At 42.1% G+C, this 17,813-nt stretch overlaps 1 protein-coding gene across 6 annotated transcripts in view; it reads left to right on the top strand.

The window, feature by feature from the left end:
* The window catches only part of ZNF671 (zinc finger protein 671), a 57,557-nt gene extending 42,093 nt beyond the window's left edge, over positions 1-15,464 (top strand). For 3 of the 6 annotated variants that reach the window (XM_072766433.1, XM_025984449.2, XM_025984448.2), the window contains 3 exons: positions 10,406-10,532; positions 11,452-11,574; positions 12,190-15,464. In XM_072766433.1, the coding sequence (XP_072622534.1) occupies positions 10,457-10,532; positions 11,452-11,574; positions 12,190-13,385 (1,395 nt within the window). In that variant the 5' untranslated portion in view covers positions 10,406-10,456 and the 3' untranslated portion in view covers positions 13,386-15,464. Of the gene's footprint in view, positions 1-10,084; positions 10,248-10,405; positions 10,533-11,451; positions 11,575-12,189 lie in introns of those variants that run through there. The other 3 variants (XM_025984451.2, XM_025984450.2, XM_072766358.1) reach the window with 2 other exon arrangements.
* Positions 15,465-17,813: the final 2,349 nt, after the last annotated feature.

The following is a 17,813-nucleotide window of genomic DNA, read 5'->3' as shown; positions in this document are numbered from 1 at the left end:
AGTGACTTCTGTCCTGGGGAGAAGGAAAGATAACCACACATACCAGCTTGACTGTGGCCCCAGCACTGGGTTGGGGCAGACATTTGGGCTGATTTTAGGCCACACCCACCCCTGACGGCCTCTCTGGACGACACAGTGTCCCACTATTCATTGTGACTGCAGCTCTGGCGAATGCCTGGTCTGGCTCAACTTAAGCCAAGGTGGCCCCAGACTGCTCCATTAACAATAAAAGGACCAAATTCTGCCCACAATAGAGAACATTTGCAAATTTACTAAACTGAAGGCAAAAATGGCTCAGCTGGCCATAACAGTAGGGTGCACATAGCACACGTAGGAGACACTGCTGAGGTATCATGGTCTGGTGAATAGGTGACATTGCACTGCAGGGCATGACAGGACCTCTTCATAAGGAATACATCACCATTAAACCAGCCCTAGAAGAAATGTTAAAGGGAACTCTTTTAAGTGGAAAGGAAAAACTATAAACAGGAGTAGGAAAAGTAGGAAGATCAAAAGCAGTAAAGTTAAGTATATCTATAAAAATCAGTAAAGGGATTCAGAAAATAAAAGGTTATAAAGTATGATTCCATAGACTTAAAATGTGGACTGGAGGGAAGAGGATTAAAGAATGAGTTCAAACTTGTGACTCTCAGCTTAATATGGACTGTTATATGCATAAGATATTATATATAAACCTAATGGAAACCAAAAATGAAAAACCAGTAATAGATATGCAAAAATGGGGAGGAGGATGAGGGGAGAAATCTGAGCGTATAACTAAAAAAGCCAGAAAATAATGAGAGTAGAGAGCGAGGGAAGAAAGGAACAGAGAAGAACTACAAAAATAATCACAAAACAAGTAACAAAATGGCAAGAAGTACATACCTATCAGCAATTATGTTGAATGTAAATGGATCAAATACTTCAATCAGAAGACTTAGGATGATGGATTGGGTACAAAAACAAAAGCAAGACTCAAACTGTATACTGCCTATAAGAGACTAATTTTTTACTCCAAAATACGTACAGATTGAAAGGGAAGGGCTGGAAAAGCATTCATCACATAAATGGAAGTGCAAAGAAAGCCAGGGTACCAATACTTATGTTGGACAAAATAGGCTTTAAAACAAATTCTGTAACAAGACATAGCAAGGCACTGTATAATTATAAAGAGAATGACAAGAACCTATAATAATTTTAGTTATTTATAAACCCAACATGTGAACACCCAAATACATAAAGCAGCTAATAGCAAACACAAAGGGAATAATTGATAGTAATAAAATAATAGTAGAGGATTTTAATATCCTAATTACATTGATGGACAGATCAAACAAAGTCAAGGAAACAGTGACTTTGAATGATACATTGGACTAGATGTATCTAACATATATTCAGAACATTCCATCCTGAAACAACAATATATTTTCTATTCAAGTATATGTGGAACATTATCCAGAAGAGATCATGTTAGGCCACAAAACAAGTCTCAACAAGTTCTTTAAAAAAAAAAAAAAAAAAAAAAAAAAGATTTTATTTATTTGAGAGAGAGTGAGAGCCAGATAGATCAAAGAAGGAGAAGCAGACTCACTGCTGAGCCAAGAGCCTGAAGCAAGGCTGGATCCCAGGACCGCGAGATCAGGACATGAGCCAAAGGCAGATGCTTAACTGACTGAGCCGCCCATGTGCCCCTCAACAAATTCAAAAAGTGTAGTCATACCATGAATCTTTTCTGACTGCAATGCTCTGAAACTAAAAATAAATCACAAGAAAAAAATCTGTAAAGAACACGAATACATGGAGGTTAAATAACATCCTATTCAACAATGTATTGGTCAACCAAGAAATCAAAGAGGAAATAACAAAATACATAGAGACAAATGAAAATGAAAACACAATGGTCCAAAATCTTTTGAGATGCAGCAAAAGTTGTCCTAAGAGGGAATTTTATAGCAATACAGGTCTACCTCAAGCAGCAAGAAAAATCTCATATAAACAACCTAATCTTGGGATCCCTGGGTGGCTCAGCGGTTTAGTGCCTGCCTTTGGCTCGGGGTGCGATCCTGGAGTCCCAGGATCGAGTCCCACGTCAGGCTCCCGGCATGGAGCCTGCTTCTTCCTCTGCCTGTGTCTCTGCCTCTCTCTGTCTCTCTATCATGAATAAATAAATAAATCTTAAAAAATAAATAAATAAAAATAAACAACCTAATCTTATACCTAAAGGAGCTAGAAAGAGAACAAACAAAACCCCAAACCAGTAAAAGGAAAGAAATAATAAAAATTAGAGCAGAAATACAATAGAAATAAAAAAAATAGAACAGATCAATGAAACCAGGAGCTTGCTTCTTTGAAAAGATGAACAAAACTGGTAAACCTTTAGTCACACTTACCAAAAATAAAATTAGGGGCACCTGGGTTCAGTTGGTTAAGCATCTACCTTCAGCTCAAGTCATGATCCCAGGGTCCTGAGATTTGAGTCCCACATCAGGCTCCCTGCCCTGCAGGGAGTCTGCCTCTCCCTCTGCCCCTGCCCCAATCATATCATATTTCATTCTCTCTCTCTCTCCCCCCCCTCCCCTCTTCCCCTCCCCCTCCCCCTCTCAAGTAAATAAAGTCTTTAAATTTTTTTTAGAGAACAAAAATTAAAAAGGGAGAGGGAATTCACACAGAATCAGAAACGAAAGAGGAGAAATAATAACCAAAAACCTCAGAAATACAAATGATTTTAGGAATATTATGAAACATTATATGCCAACAAATTGGATAATCTAGAGGAGATAGATAAATTACTAGAATCATGTAACCTCCCAAAACTGAACCAGGAAGAAATAGGACATTTGAACACACTGATTACCAGCTTTGAAATTGAATCAGTAATTAAAAATCTCTGAACAAAGGAAAGTTCAAGACCACATGGCTCAGGATCCCTGGGTGGCGCAGTGGTTTAGCGCCTGCCTTTGGCCCAGGGCGCGATCCTGGAGACCTGGGATCGAATCCCACATCGGGCTCCCGGTGCATGGAGCCTGCTTCTCCCTCTGCCTGTGTCTCTGCCTCTCTCTCTCTCTCTCTCTGTGACTATCATAAAAAAAATTAAAAAAAAAAAAAAAAAAAAAGACCACATGGCTTCACAAGTGAATTCTACTAAACATTGAAAACAGAGTTAATGCTTACTCTTCTCAAACTGTTACATAAAACAGAAGAGGAAGGAAAACTCCCAAATTCATTGTACAGGCTAGAATTACTCTGGTACCCAAACCAGATAAAGACAATACAAAAGAGACAGAGAGAGAACTACAGGCCAATATCTCTGATGAACGTAGGTGCAGAAATTCTCAAGAAAATACTAGTAAACTGAACCCAACCAAACATTTTAAAACATCATTCACTATGATAAAGTGGGATTTATTCCTGGGATACAAGGTGGTTCAATATTCGCAAATAAATCATTGTGCTACATCATATCAACAAGAGAAAAGATAAAAACCATGCAATCATTTGAATAGATGTAGAAAAATTGTTCGACAAAATACAGCATCCACTCATGCTAAAAACCCTCAACAAAGTAAATTTAGAGGAAATATACCTCAACATGATAAAGGCCATATCTAGAAAACTCACAGTTACCATACTCCATGGTGAAAAACTGGGAGCTTTCTCCCCTAGGATCAGGAGCAAGAGAAGTATGTCCACTGCCAACCACTTTTATTCAAAATAGTACTGGAAGTCCCAACCAAAGCAATGAAGATAGCAAAATAAAAGGCATCCAAATTGGTAAGAAAGAAGTAAAACTTTCACTATTTGCAGAGGATGTAATACTTGATATAGAAAACCCAAAAGACTCCACCAAAAAACTACTGGATTGACAGATGAATTCAGGAAGGTCACAGAATACAAATCTATTGCATTTTTATGCACTAATAATGAAGTGGCATAAAGAAAAAATAAGACAATCTCATTTTATGATTGCACCAAAAATAATAAAATGCCTAGGGATACTCTTAACCAAGGAGGTGAAAGACCTATACTATGAAAACTGTAAAATACTGACCAAATAAAGTGAAGATCACTGAAACAAATGGAAAGATATCACATGATCATGGATTGGGAGAATAAATATTGTTTGTTTGTTTTTTGAGAATAAATATTGTTAAAATGTTCCTATTACCTAAAGCAATCTACACATTTAATGCAATTCCTATTAAAATACCAACAGCATTTTTAAAAAAGATTTTATTTATTTATTCATGAGAAACACAGAGAGAGAGAGAGAGAGAGAGGCAGAGATACAGGCAGAGGGAGAAATTGAATCAGGGGCTCAATCCCGGATTCTGGGATCAGGACATGAGCCAAAGGCAGACGCTCAACGGCTGAGCCACCCAGGCGTCCCCCAACAGCATTTTTCACAGAGCTAGAACAAATAATCCTAAAATTTGTATGGCACCACAAAAGACCCCAAGTAGCCAAAGCAATCTTGGAAAAGAAGGATAAAAATGGAGGTATCACAATCACAGATTTCAAAATATACTACACAGCTCTAGTAATCAAAACATTATGGTACTGGCAGAATAATAGACACATAGATCAATGGAACAGAATAGAGAGCTCAGAAATAAACCCACTACTATACAGTCAATTAATCTTCAACTCAGGAAGCAAAAATATCCAAAGAGAAAGACTTTTTAACAAATGGTGTTGGTGGGATGCCTGGGTGGCTCAGTGGTTGAGTGTCTGCCTGTGGCTCAGGGCATGATCCTGGAGTTCCGGGTTTGGGATCAAGTCCCACATCGGGTTTCCTGATAAAATCTTTGAAGAAAAAAAAAATGGTGTTGGGACACCTGGATGGCTCAGTGGTTGAGCGTCTGCCTTTGGCTCAGGGCATGATCCTGGAATCCAAGATTGAGTCCTGCATCGGGCTCCTTGCAGGAAGCATGCTTCTCCCTCTGCCTGTGACTCTGCCTCTCTCTGTGTGTCTCTCATGAATAAATAAATAAAATCTAAAAAAAAAAAAAAAAAAGTGTTAGGAAAATTGGACAAGTATATGCAAAACAATGATCACTTTCTTATACCATATGCAAAAATAAACTCAAAATGGATGAAAGACCTAAATGGAAGACCTGAAATAAAAATCCTAGAAGAGAGCACAGTAGTAATTTCTCTGACTTTGGCCATAGCATCATTTTTCTAGATATGTCTCCTAATGCAAGGGAAGCAAAAACAAAAATAAAATACTAGGACTACATCCAAGCAAAACGTTTCTGCAAAACAAAGCAAACAATAAAGGGTTAGTATCTAAAATATATAAAGAATTTCTATAACTCAACACCAAAACCCAAATAATTTAGTTAAAAAATGGGCAGAAGACACGAACAGACATTTCTCCAAAGAAGACATCCAACTGGCCAATGGGCCCATAAAAGACTGCTCAACATCACTCATCATCAGGGAAATGAAAATCAAAAAACTACAATGAGTGATCACCTTAAACCTGTCAGAATGGCTAAATTAAAAAACACAAGAAACAACAAGTGTTGGTGAGGATATGGAGGAACAGGATCCCTTGTGCACTGTTGGTGGGACTGCAAGCTGGCAAGGTGATATATATATATATATATATCTCCAAAGGAATATTATTCAGCCGTAAAAAAGAATGAAATCATGACACATGCAATAATATGAATGGATCTAGAGAGTATATTGCCAAGTGATATTGGTAGAGAAAGACAAATACCATGTGATTTCACTTTTATGTGGATCTTAAGAAAGAAAACAATGAAACAGAAAACAAGACTCTTAAATACAGAGAACGAACTTGGTTACCAGATGGGAGATGGTGGGAAAGCTGAAGAGGATTAAGAGTACACTTATCATGATGAGCACTGAGAATTGTGTAGAGTTGTTGAATCACTATATTGTCAATGTGAAACAATTATATTGGAATGGGGGGGGGGGTTGATATCTCCAATGTCTAAAATTGTGAGAAGATCAACACATAGTCCATACAAAAAAAAAAAAAGTATTAATCAGAGCAAGAAATAAGACTAGTCTAAATGGGCAAAACATGAGTGGTCAATGGAAGGGGGAACCTAAGTGGCCATTAGACATATGAAAAGATAAGCACACTTAAATTTAGAAATTCATGCCAAGTACAACTGTCTTTACAGAACACATAATAGAGTGTAAAGATGAGGGGATCCCTGGGTGGCGCAGCGGTTTAGTGCCTGCCCAGGGCGCGATCCTGGAGACCCGGGATCGAATCCCACGTCGGGCTCCCGGTGCATGGAGCCTGCTTCTCCCTCTGCCTGTGTCTCTGCCTCTCTCTCTCACTGTGTGCCTATCATAAATAAATAAAAATTAAAAAAGAATAGAGTGTAAAGATGATTCTAACTCATCTGGAAACTTTACTAGAACTGAACTCACAAATGTAGACACAAATAGCCCTGAGATAATATTAATAGTGTTCAGCAGTGTATAAAATGTACTGTATACCATAATCAAGAGAAAGATACTCCAGTGGTGCCAGGTTGCTTTAATGTTATGAAAAGAAACAACGTTATCTAACATGAGCTGCTTAAAGAAGAAAACGTATCAATTTGTACAGAAAAATCACTAGCATAAATGAATGTAATAGTGCTATGTATAGGTTCTATCCCTTTACATATATGTATAAGACATATATAAGAACTCATGTAAGATGTAGATATAGATGTGTGTGAACTGTAGTCTGTATGTCAAAAATATGTAGAACACAAAAATTGAAGGATGAAATTTTTACAGATCAATTCTATAGCATCACGTAGTAAAATTCTTAGGAATGAATATAATGAAATCTGTTTAAGTTCTTCCCTTAGGGACACCTGGATGGCTCAGCAGTTAAGTGTCTGCCTTCAGCCTCAGAGTATGGTCTTGGAGTCCTGGGATCAAGTCCCACATAGGGCTCCCTGCATAGAGCCTGCTTCTCCCTCTGCTTAAGTCTCTGCCTCTCTCTCTCTCTGTCTCTCATGAATAAATAAATAAAATATTTTAATAATATATTTTTAAAAATAAGTTCTTCCTTTAACACTCATTTCCAAATACCTTATTGAAAACCACAAAGTTGGGGATCCCTGGGTGGCTCAGCGGTTTAGCGCCTGCCTTTGGCCCAGGGCGTGATCCTAGAGTCCCGGGATCGAGTCCCAAGTCAGGCTCCCTGTGTGGAGCTTGCTTTTCCCTCCTGTATCTCTGCCTCTCTCTCTCTCTCTATGTCTATCATAAATAAATAAATAAATAAATCTTTAAAAAAAGAAAAGAAAAGAAAACCACAAAGTTGTGCTCACTTTGGCAGCATATATACTAAAATTGGAAAACCACAAAGTTGTCTGAATATTACTGAAAACTTCATTGTTGAAACCTACAAACACTTCTGCTGAGAGAAGTTGAAGGTGTCCTAAATAAATAGTATGATATTTTCCATAGAACTCAGTGGCTTAACTGTTTCTCCCTAGAAGTATATAGTATCTCCTTAGTCTTCAGTATTAAGGAATACTGTCCTATTGGACACGGAATCTGGTGACAGTCAGGAATTTAGTCTGAGCTTCCGTTGACTACACAGGTCTACCTGAGGCCCAGTTTACCTTAGTGTGACAGTTGGAGAGGTTGGGGGGGGGGGGTGCGGTGAGTTTCTAGTTCCCACAGGAGATGACCACTTGGAACCCTCTGAATCGAGAGTGCAGGCTAAAAGGATGTGGGTGATCCACAATTGCTTTCTTTCCTCCATTGTGATGGGTTTGAAGTAGTATTGGGAGAGTGACCAGAGGATAGCATATAGTTCCTCAGACAACAATCCCAACCACCCTGTGTTTTGGATACTACTATTTTCCCTTACATCAGCAATAAGGAAATGGAGGCATCGAGAGGTGAGGCTTCCTGTCCAAGGAACCAGAATCAGTAATGGGGTTACTTGCTGTAAACCCAGGTAGCTTCCCTGGGCCCAGAAGTCAGATGCCATCTGCCAGATTCCATTTTCAGTTTGAACCCAAACACCATATGGTTGGTTATAATTCAAGCTCAGTGTTTGTGAATTTGAACATAAAATACAGTAGAAATGTGCTACAAAATTTGAAATGAAGTCCACCCTAAACTGCTATTTAGTCCTGAGGAAAAAATATTTCTTAAATTGTAAATCTTGAGTCATCTTGCTTAGAAAAACATATCCTTAGAGCAACAGGCTACCACAAATATATAACAGCATTTTGTATGTTTGATTTTTTTTTTCCTGAGATAATTTTGAGTGTCACAGATTGTACATGCTATGCCATCCTGAAAATTTTTAATCATTCCTGTTAAGGCTACTTGTTGGTCTGGGGTATGTGTATTTGAATTTTGATAGATAGTGTCTTTAACTCTGCAAATTGACAACCTGGACTCACTTTCCACTACATGGTACATGAGAGCTCAGGTTTATGGTGATGAGGACCATATCCAGCCCTCGTTATGCACCTTGCACCATTTTTAGTGCTTTATATATAACATCACCAAGATATATGAACTATTTTTTCCTGCCATCTTAATGAATGCAGTGTTATGTGTGAGGAATATTTAAATATCTTCACAGAGTTCTGCCAGGGAGGTTTTGTGTTCATTTTTCATTTTATATCACGGAGGTAAAACTGTTCCCCTTGTGTCCCAAATTAGGAGGAGTGAAGCACACCTGGGTGGCTCAGGGGGTTAAGTGTGTGACTCTTGGTTTCAGCTCAGGTCCTGTTCTCAGGGTCCTGGGATCCAGCCCTGAGTTGGGCTCCATGCTCAGTGGGAGTCAGCTTGTGGCTTCTCTCTTTTTCCCTCTACTCCTCCTCCTGCTCGTGCTTTCTCTCATAGATAGATAGATAGATAGATAGATAGATAGATAGATAGATATTTTAAAACAATTAGGAGGGGTGAGGCTGGTATATACAAATCCTGAACCTCCAAAATAGCCAGATACAGTTCATTCATGCTTAGGATATGGGCCACCTGCTGGAGACTTGAAAAGGAGGCTTGAACTGCAAAATGTAGCTTAGGAGCGACTGGCAGGCTCAGCATACCTTAGGCTTTCAATAAATGATTCCTTTGCCTTCTACGTTATTACCACCTGGCTTCCTTTCTGAGCCCTGTGGAATGGTGGTTACTACAATACCCAGAAGGTTGTACATGGTGAGGTGTCAGTTCCTGGCCAGTGATGGCCCAGGAGAGGGGGTCGGGCTGTGAGGGCACAGCATGTGTGTTATCAATAATATAACAGCCTCCCAAAGCTGTCGATGTTCTGATCCCTTGAACCTCTGGATATGTTAACTCACGTGGCAAAAGGGACTTTATGTGTGTGATTAAGTATATTAACATGAGAGATCATTCAATGGGCCCAGTGTAGTCACAGGAGGATAGAGTCAAGATTTCAGGAAGTAGGGAAGCCTGGGTGGTTCAGTGGTTGAATGTCTGCCTTCCACTCAGGGCATGATCCCGGGATCCTGGATCGAATCCCACATCCGGCTCCCTGCATGGAGCCTGCTTCTCCCTCTGCCTGTGTCTCTGCCTCTGCCTGTGTGTCTGTCATGAATAAATAAATAAATCTTTTTTAAAAAAGATTTCAGGAAGTAAACAGGTCGGAGTGATAATAATTGCTGACTCTAAAGACAGAGGAAGGGGGCAAGGAGCTAAGGAATGCAGGAGGTCTTCAGAAATTGGGAAAGGTAGGAAAACAAATTCTTCTGAGGAACTGCCAGACAGAACACAATTCTGAGGACATCTTGATTTTATCCTAATGAAGCCCATTTTGGATTTATAATCTTTACAATTATAAGAAGATAAATTTGTGTGACTTAAGCCACAAAGCTGGTAATGATTTGTTACAGCAGCTATAGGAAACTAGTAGTGTGCAGCAGAGAATTGAAAGAAGGCTGAGGGTACCTGAAATATGCATGTAGTTCTGGGTGCCTGCAATTGAAGAAAAGGTCCAAATGGGGAGACCTTCTGGCAGGAATGGAGGCTTTCCTTTGGCAATTAGGGCTTAGAGGTTTGGGGCAAGATGGGATCCTGGGTGTATTGACAAGTGTTCTCTCCACGTTGTATGCAGAGTGACATGTGAGGAGACTGGTGTGATGTCTGTGGTGTGAGTGAGAAGAGTCACGGTAGGTAGCTGAAACTATGAGGGAGGTGTGGTCTGAGAAGTGATCTGCACGAGAGGAGTGTAAACTGATGGTCCTGCATCCCCATTCTTGGAGGCTTCCATGAGAATAGTGAGTCCAGGTTTATGTCTACGGGGTATGATTTAGGGTACCCCGGGGGGATTGGCTGGCAAGTAGGGAGTGGGTGAGCATGACATTGTTATGGGTGGATAGAGTGGGGATACTCAGTCAAGAAACTTCCCTGGACCTTGCTGGCCATGTCATTGCAGGACTGTGTGATCTCTGAGGACGTGTTTGTGTACTTCTCCTGGGAAGAATGGATGCTCCTTGATGATTCTCAGAGACTTTTATATCAGGATGTGATGCTGGAGAACTTTGCACTTTTAGCCTCACTGGGTAAGGTCTGCATGCCAATACCATCTGCTTTCTCTTTTTTCTCCAGAGACTGCTCTGTCCTTCCCATGGTCAGATCATAGGCACTGCTTCCTTACCTCATCTACCAGGGTAGATGCTATGGGTGTCAGGAGTGTTCTCACCTCTTAGCTAGCCAGTCCTAAAGCCATGCAGCAAAGGAATTGGGAGTTACAAGGTATGGTTTGCCCAGTCAATCCCACAGTCTTGGTCATTTTCAAGCCTGTTAAATCTGTCCAGAATTAGGGCACCTCTGTGCCTAAGGTTCTGCTCCCTTTCTCCGGGTGACATTTTCTGGGACTTAATTTTTTTTTTTTTTAAGATTTTATTTATTTATTCATGAGAGACACGGAGAGGCAGAGACATAGGAAGAGGGAGAAGCAGGCTCCATGCAGAGAGGCCAATGTGAGACTTGATCCTGGGACTCCAGGATCACGCCCTGAGCCAAAGGCAGATGCTCAACCACTAAGCCACTCAAGCGTCCCATCTGGAACTTAATTGTACCAGGAGTTACAGGCACTCACATAGTCACTACTTAAGGGGACCTTTGTGTTTCTCCAAAACCTTCCTTCAAGGTTTTTAAAAAATTTTTTAAAAGACTTTATTCATTTTAGAGAGAGAAACAAAGAGAGCATGAGCAGGGAGAAGGGGTAGAGGGAGAGAGAGAGAGAGAATACCAGGCAGGTTCCACACTGAATGCAGGACCCTATGATCCCATGACCCTGAATCATGATCTGAGTCAAAACCAAGAGGCAGACACTCAACCAACCAGCCACCCGGTTGGCACCGCCCCCCCGCCAAGGTTTTTTTTTTTTTTTGTAATTTTTTTTTTTAACTTATGGGAGTGTCATAGGATGCATTGTTCAGTGTTATAGGATGCTCACCTGTCCTATGTCTCCCTTAGGAATTGCATCCTCACGATCTCACTTAGTCACTCAACTGAACCCAAGGAAAGATCCCCAGATGCCTGAACAGGTGAATATGAACCCAGCCACAGAGAGAGAGGCTCAGAAGGGACCTGGACCTGGTGAGTAGATATGAGGAAAGGGGATGATATCAAGATTGGATTCAAAACTAGCTATACTAACTTTTCACACCAGTGTTCAGCTTCAAGGCTGGTGGCTACACAAAATTTCTACCCATCCTTCTCCATTCTTGACATTGCAGCTTATCTCCTGTCTGACTTCTAGCCGCTTGCCATCTTCCATCAGCCCTATACCCAGGCCACACTCCTGCTCAGTCTACATTGTTCTCCAGCATTGGCCTACACTTAATGTGTCATGAGATGCACACATATCCCTAAATAATCCTTGAGCACCAGCTATACACTTGTAAGTGGACCTTCCTGGGCCTGCACCTGCCCTTCTGCATAGCACTTGCCGGTCTTCACAGCCAGATACCTACTGGAAGCCACTTGCTGTACTCTATCCCCATATCCCTGTCTTCAGGAGGCCCCTTTCATTCAGTGACCTTCAGAGACCCAGTTCTGCATTGCATCTCCTTCCTCAACCCATCCCTAGCTCTCTTGTCCTATAAACAGTCCCTCTGATGTGTTCCTGGGTGTGTCATACACACATTGACAGCAGGGTTGCCCCTCCACAGAAGTCTAACATGCACATCAGCAGTACTTGTCTGCTTTCAGGTTGTCGGTGTGCAGTGGAGGACGAGCAGAGTGTTTCTTTAGAGGGAATGTCACAGGTCAGGACTCCTGTGGCCAGTCTGAAGACCCACCCATGTGGCGGATCTGGCTCCAGACTGAGAGGAATCTTACACCTGCCTGAACATGAGGTGGGAGAAGCCGGGCTGAAACCACAGCCATGTGGGGCAAGTTGGAAACACTTCTGGCTCAGTGCGAATCTTCATCAGCGCCACACTGGAGATAAATCCTTCAGAGGAGGTGAGGGCAGGGACTCCATGAAAAGCCACCAATTCTGTGTACCAGAGAAGACCCTTGTGTATGGTGAGGGTAGAGTGGGCTTTCCAGCCACCTCCAGCCTTCCCCTGCACCAAGTACCCCATGTGAACCCTAAGCCCCACAAGAGCACCAGGCTTGGGGGAGCCCTTCACTCTAGACAGCAGCAGCAGCACAGGTGCATCGAATGTGGGAAATTATTCACCCGCAAGGACACACTTACTCGGCACCAGAGAATCCACACTGGAGAAAGGCCTTATGCATGCAGCAAATGTGGGAAGTTCTTTAGTCAGAGCTGTGACCTCTTTAAACACAAGACCATCCACACTGGAGAAAGGCCTTATGAATGCAGTGAATGTGGGAAGTTCTTTCGACAAATCTCTGGCCTTATCGAACACAGGCGAGTTCACACTGGAGAAAGACTCTATCAGTGCAGTAATTGTGGAAAATTCTTTAGTAGTAAGTCTAACCTCATTAGACACCAAGAAGTTCACACAGGAGCAAGGCCTTATGTATGTAGCACGTGTGGGAAAGAGTTCAGTCGCAAACATACACTTGTTCTGCACCAGAGAACTCACACTGGAGAAAGGCCTTATGAGTGCAGTGAATGTGGGAAGGCCTTCAGCCAGAGTTCCCACCTCAATGTACATTGGAGAATTCACAGCAGTGATTATGAGTGCAGCAGATGTGGGAAAGCCTTTAGCTGCATCTCTAAACTTGTTCAGCACCAGAAGGTTCACTCTGGAGAAAACCCTTATGAGTGCAGCAGATGTGGGAAAGCCTTTACGCAAAGGCCAAATCTTATTCGGCACTGGAAAGTTCATACTGGTGAACGGCCTTACGTGTGCAGCAAATGTGGAAAAGAGTTCAACCGTAAACACACACTTGTTCTCCACCAGAAGATTCATACTGGAGAAAAGCCTTAATACTACATCAGATATGGGAAATCCTTTAGCCAGTGCCCCCAACTTACTGTTCACTTGAGAATTCCTAGCAGTGATTATGGGTGCTAAGAACATAAGACAGCCTTTACCCAAAGACCAGACCTTATTCAGCCCTGAAAAGTCCACGCTGGAGAAAGGCTGTAGCGGTACAGGGAAGGTGCCATCTCCTTATTCAGCCCAATAGCTCTCCCCAGAGTGAAGTTCTGAGAGTATGCCATCATTTAAAAGTAGTACCTCATAGACACAAACATCTGTGCTAGGGAGATTCCTTGTGAGTGCCTGCTATGTCTGGTACTTTCAGGAGCTGTGTTGTACATTGTAAACTGCTGAGTCCCTTTGCCAATGGCAAGAGCTGTCCCGCTGTTACCATCTGGGGGAGTCTTCGAGTGCATGTCAGTCACTCTGGCATGCTCAGGCAGGCAGACTTCTTTGCTATCTCCACAGGCTTTATAAGGAGTCGTGATTGGCCCCCGTGTCCCATGCCCCCTTCTGTCCGAGTTAGGCATGGAAAGAATCAGCACACAGGATGGGTTTTCCAGGTAGCTTGCAAAGGTTGCTTTTCATGGACTTTTTCATTTGCCCCCCTCTGTCTGAGTTAGTCATGGAAAGAATCAGCACACAAGATGCGTTTTCCAGGTAGCTTGCAAAGGTTGATTTTCATGGACTTTTTCATCTTGTGTGAGACTCCTGTGGATGTATACAGTCTCATGTCCTCTAGCCTTGGAACCACATGCCTCACATCACTCATGTTTCTACAATAATGAAGTATTTATTCTTTAAGCTATTATTAATCTGGAAGGTCCTGCTCATTGTGTGTAGTGTTGAGAACACAGTTGTATTCTAACAACATGAAAGGATAAAGTTGTAAGAGTCCTCAGTTTTCCATGTCTCAAAGAGGAGACTATGATGGCAGAAAAAAGCTCTCACTCCAGGTTTGGCCTAATTTGTGTTGCTACCTAAGGTCTTTTAGGAAAGACTTAGGAGCTTTGTGAGGCCTGTCATGACAGCCTGGGTGCTAGTTTAATTTGTGGGTCCATAAGTAACTATGTGGAGATGTGGTTGTGACAATCTCCAGTGCATCTGGAAGCAGAATGAGTTTGGTCCCTTTTCCCCTGGACTGTTCATATCACCAAGTACTGTTAAAAGGAGACTGGCCTCTGGTACCTGACAGGAAGCCTGAGTTCAGAATTCAGTAGACAGATGTCACTGGTGGGAAAACCTACAGGAGCCAGGTGGGAACTGTAATGGATACAGAAACCAAAGTGTGACTAATAAGGAGTTAGAGACATTGCAGCACAGTAGAAGGTACCGTGAAATGTACCTGCTCACAGTATTCCCATACTGTGGTGAACAGGATGAGAAGAGTACAGAAATTTTCAGGACTTCCAGAGCTATGTCTCCTGTGGCCAAGATCACTTGAAGGCAAATAATCTAAATATTTTGTGGATTCCCTTCAACTCGAGATGCCTCGGGTCAGAACTATTTCTATGCTAGCAGGAAACTGGGTGACAGAAAGGAGATCTGGGATTCTAGGGATGTAGTTTTTGTGACTTATTCAATGTTCTTAGTAACTCATATAGAAACCGCTTTCATTAGTTGCCAATTTATGCTGCCACTGAGGCAGGACTACTCCCAAGGTGCTCGGACAGAGATGATGGAGTAAACAGGGTTGCCTATAGGATTTAATTTGTCTTTTTCCTATTTTTTTTAAGGAGGACTCTTATTTATTTGAGAACTCTCTTCTAACATAGTCATTTTGTAAGTTTCCCTGTAATTCTTATGTTAGCAGCATTCCCCACATTTTGATATATTGTGCCTTTGTTTCTAGAATTGGTTTAAAATTGCACTAAAAAGGGCAGCCCTGGTGGCCCAGTGGTTTAGCGCCACCTTCAGCCCGGGATGTGATCCTGCAGACCCAGGATCAAGTCCCACATCGGGCTCCCTGTGTGGAGCCTGCTTCTCCCTCTGCCTGTGTCTCTGCCTCTCTCTCTCTGTCTATGTCTGTCATGAATAAATAAATACAATCTTAAAAATAAAATAAAATAAAATTGCACTAAAAAATTTCTAGCTTTATTTCTAGTGACTTCTGAGTATCTGGCTTTGACACTCTGTTAAGATAAGGCCCGTGGGATTTATTATTTTTTTTAAAGATTTTTTTTTTAAATTTATTTATTCAGAGAGAGAGAGAGAGAGACTGAGAGGCAGAGACACAGGCAGAAGGAGAAGCAGGCTCCATGCAGGGAGCCCGACGCCAGACTTGATCCTGCGTCTCCAGGATCACACCCTGGGCTGCAGGCGGCGCTAAACCGCTGCGCCACCGGGGGTGCCCGGCCCATGGGATTTATTATGTATTGTTTAATATCCAAAAATTGGGCAGCCCGGGTGGATCAGGGGTTTAGTGCCACCTTCAGCCTGGGGCGTGATTCTGGAGACCCAGGATTGGGTCCCACATCGGGCTCCTTGCTTGGAGCCTGCTTCTCCCTCTGCCTGTGTCTCTGCCTTTCTCTCTCTCTCTCTCTCTCTCTGTCTCTCTCTCTCTCTCTCTGTGTCTCTCAAGAATAAATAAATAAAATCTTTTAAAAAAAATAATAATAATATCCAAAAATTTCCTGACCATACCAAGTCCCAGTTTGTTTTGCTGATGGTTTCCAACTGGCATAATGGTTAGATAGTCCAGCTTGACTGTATTTCCAGAAATACATAAAAACTCCTACTGGGATCTTCTGACTCTCTGGAAGCCAGGGTTCATCACTCACATATTTGTGGCTTAATCTGGGAGTGAATCACACAAGAGTGTGTGAATAAGAATCTGGGAAACTGCCTGGATATTTGACTCCAATATGGTCCTGTATTTTCTTTCTCTTGCTATGTTACATCCTTTGCTTTTAGGAAAACCTCACATGAATATGTTCTGTGGAGTCTTGCAAGTATTTTAATTACAGTACTTGTGAGACATTTGCAGTTGGTGATGAGGATGGGATATTTGATACAACCCTTGATTCTAGTTCAAATAATAATGCCTAAGAGGAGACTGCCTGGCTGGCTCACTGGTAGAGCATGTGACTCTTGATCTCAGGGATCGTGAGTTCAAGCCCTCCTCCCCCCCATTGAGTGTGGAGCCTACTTTTTAAAAAATGATGTATTGCACAGGAAGAAAGATGACAGAGGCTGATAAGGAAGGATTTTTGTCAACAGGTTGGTTTCCAGACCATCCTTGGGTTCCATATGCAGAAATGCTGCACCCAGAAAGAGGAGGAAAGGGGATCCCTGGGTGGCGCAGCGGTTTAGCGCCTGCCTTTGGCCCAGGGCGCGATCCTGGAGACCTGGGATCGAATCCCACGTCGGGCTCCCAGTGCATGGAGCCTGCTTCTCCCTCTGCCTGTGTTTCTGCCTTTCTCTCTCTCTCTCTCTGTGCGACTATCATAAATAAATAAATAAATAAAAATTAAAAAAAAAAAAAGAGGAAAAACGTTAAGTGACAACTGGAGTTTGTAGGTCCATGCTAAATAGATTGTAAATCAAATACAAACAGGATGTCAGCCAAGAGTGTGGTTCCTTGGCTGTACCCCCCCCCCCTTATTCTAGTAAAAATAAAAGCATCAGAGAGGCAGCTAGAGGCTCTCAAAGCTGTAGATTACAACCTGTGGTTCAGTATGATACCATACCTTCTATCGCCATCCCTCTGAGCCAGCTGATGATTGCCACAATAAAAGGGGAGACATATGTGAGGCATGATGCTATGCATCTCTTTGTTCAACTCTCTTGGGGTTTAATGTTGGGAGAAAGATAAGGATTCTTCAGAAAAAAATGTAACTATAAATAAAAGACATGGAAGCAATCTCAGAATAACTGAATTAGATAAAGATGTTCAGGTGGTTAATTAAAAGTGACATCTTTTAAAAGGAGAAGGTAGGGATCCCTGGGTGGCTCAGCAGTTTGGCGCCTGCCTTTGGCCCAGGACACGATCCTGGAGTCCTGGGATTGAGTCCCGCGCTGGGCTCCCAGCATGGAGCCTGCTTCTCCCTCCTCCTGTGTCTCTACCTCTCTCTCTCTCTATGTCTATCATAAATAAATAAATCTTTTAAACAGATAATAAAAAGAGAAGGTAGATGGAATAGTTACTAAAATTTTCATGGATCACTCTAAGAAACTGGTAATCTGTTCAAAGTACTGGGACAAATTCTCCCAATTCATCTTAGTCATAATGAACTTTTAAAATGTTAAGACTAGGGGATCCCTGGGTGGCTCAGTGGTTTAGCACCTGCCTTCGGCCCAGGATGTGATCCTGGAGTCCCGGGACCAAGTCATATATTGGGCTCCCTGCATGGAGCCTGCTTTTCCCACTGCCTGTGTCTTGGCCTCTCTCTCTCTCTCTCTCTCTCTCTCTCTGTCTCTCATGAATAAATAAAA

This window comes from Vulpes vulpes, chromosome 1 (assembly GCF_048418805.1).
Source record: "Vulpes vulpes isolate BD-2025 chromosome 1, VulVul3, whole genome shotgun sequence".
Lineage (NCBI taxonomy): Eukaryota > Metazoa > Chordata > Mammalia > Carnivora > Canidae > Vulpes > Vulpes vulpes.
The sequence above is the reverse complement of the archived record's forward strand: the minus strand, read 5'-3'. Positions and strand labels throughout refer to the sequence as shown.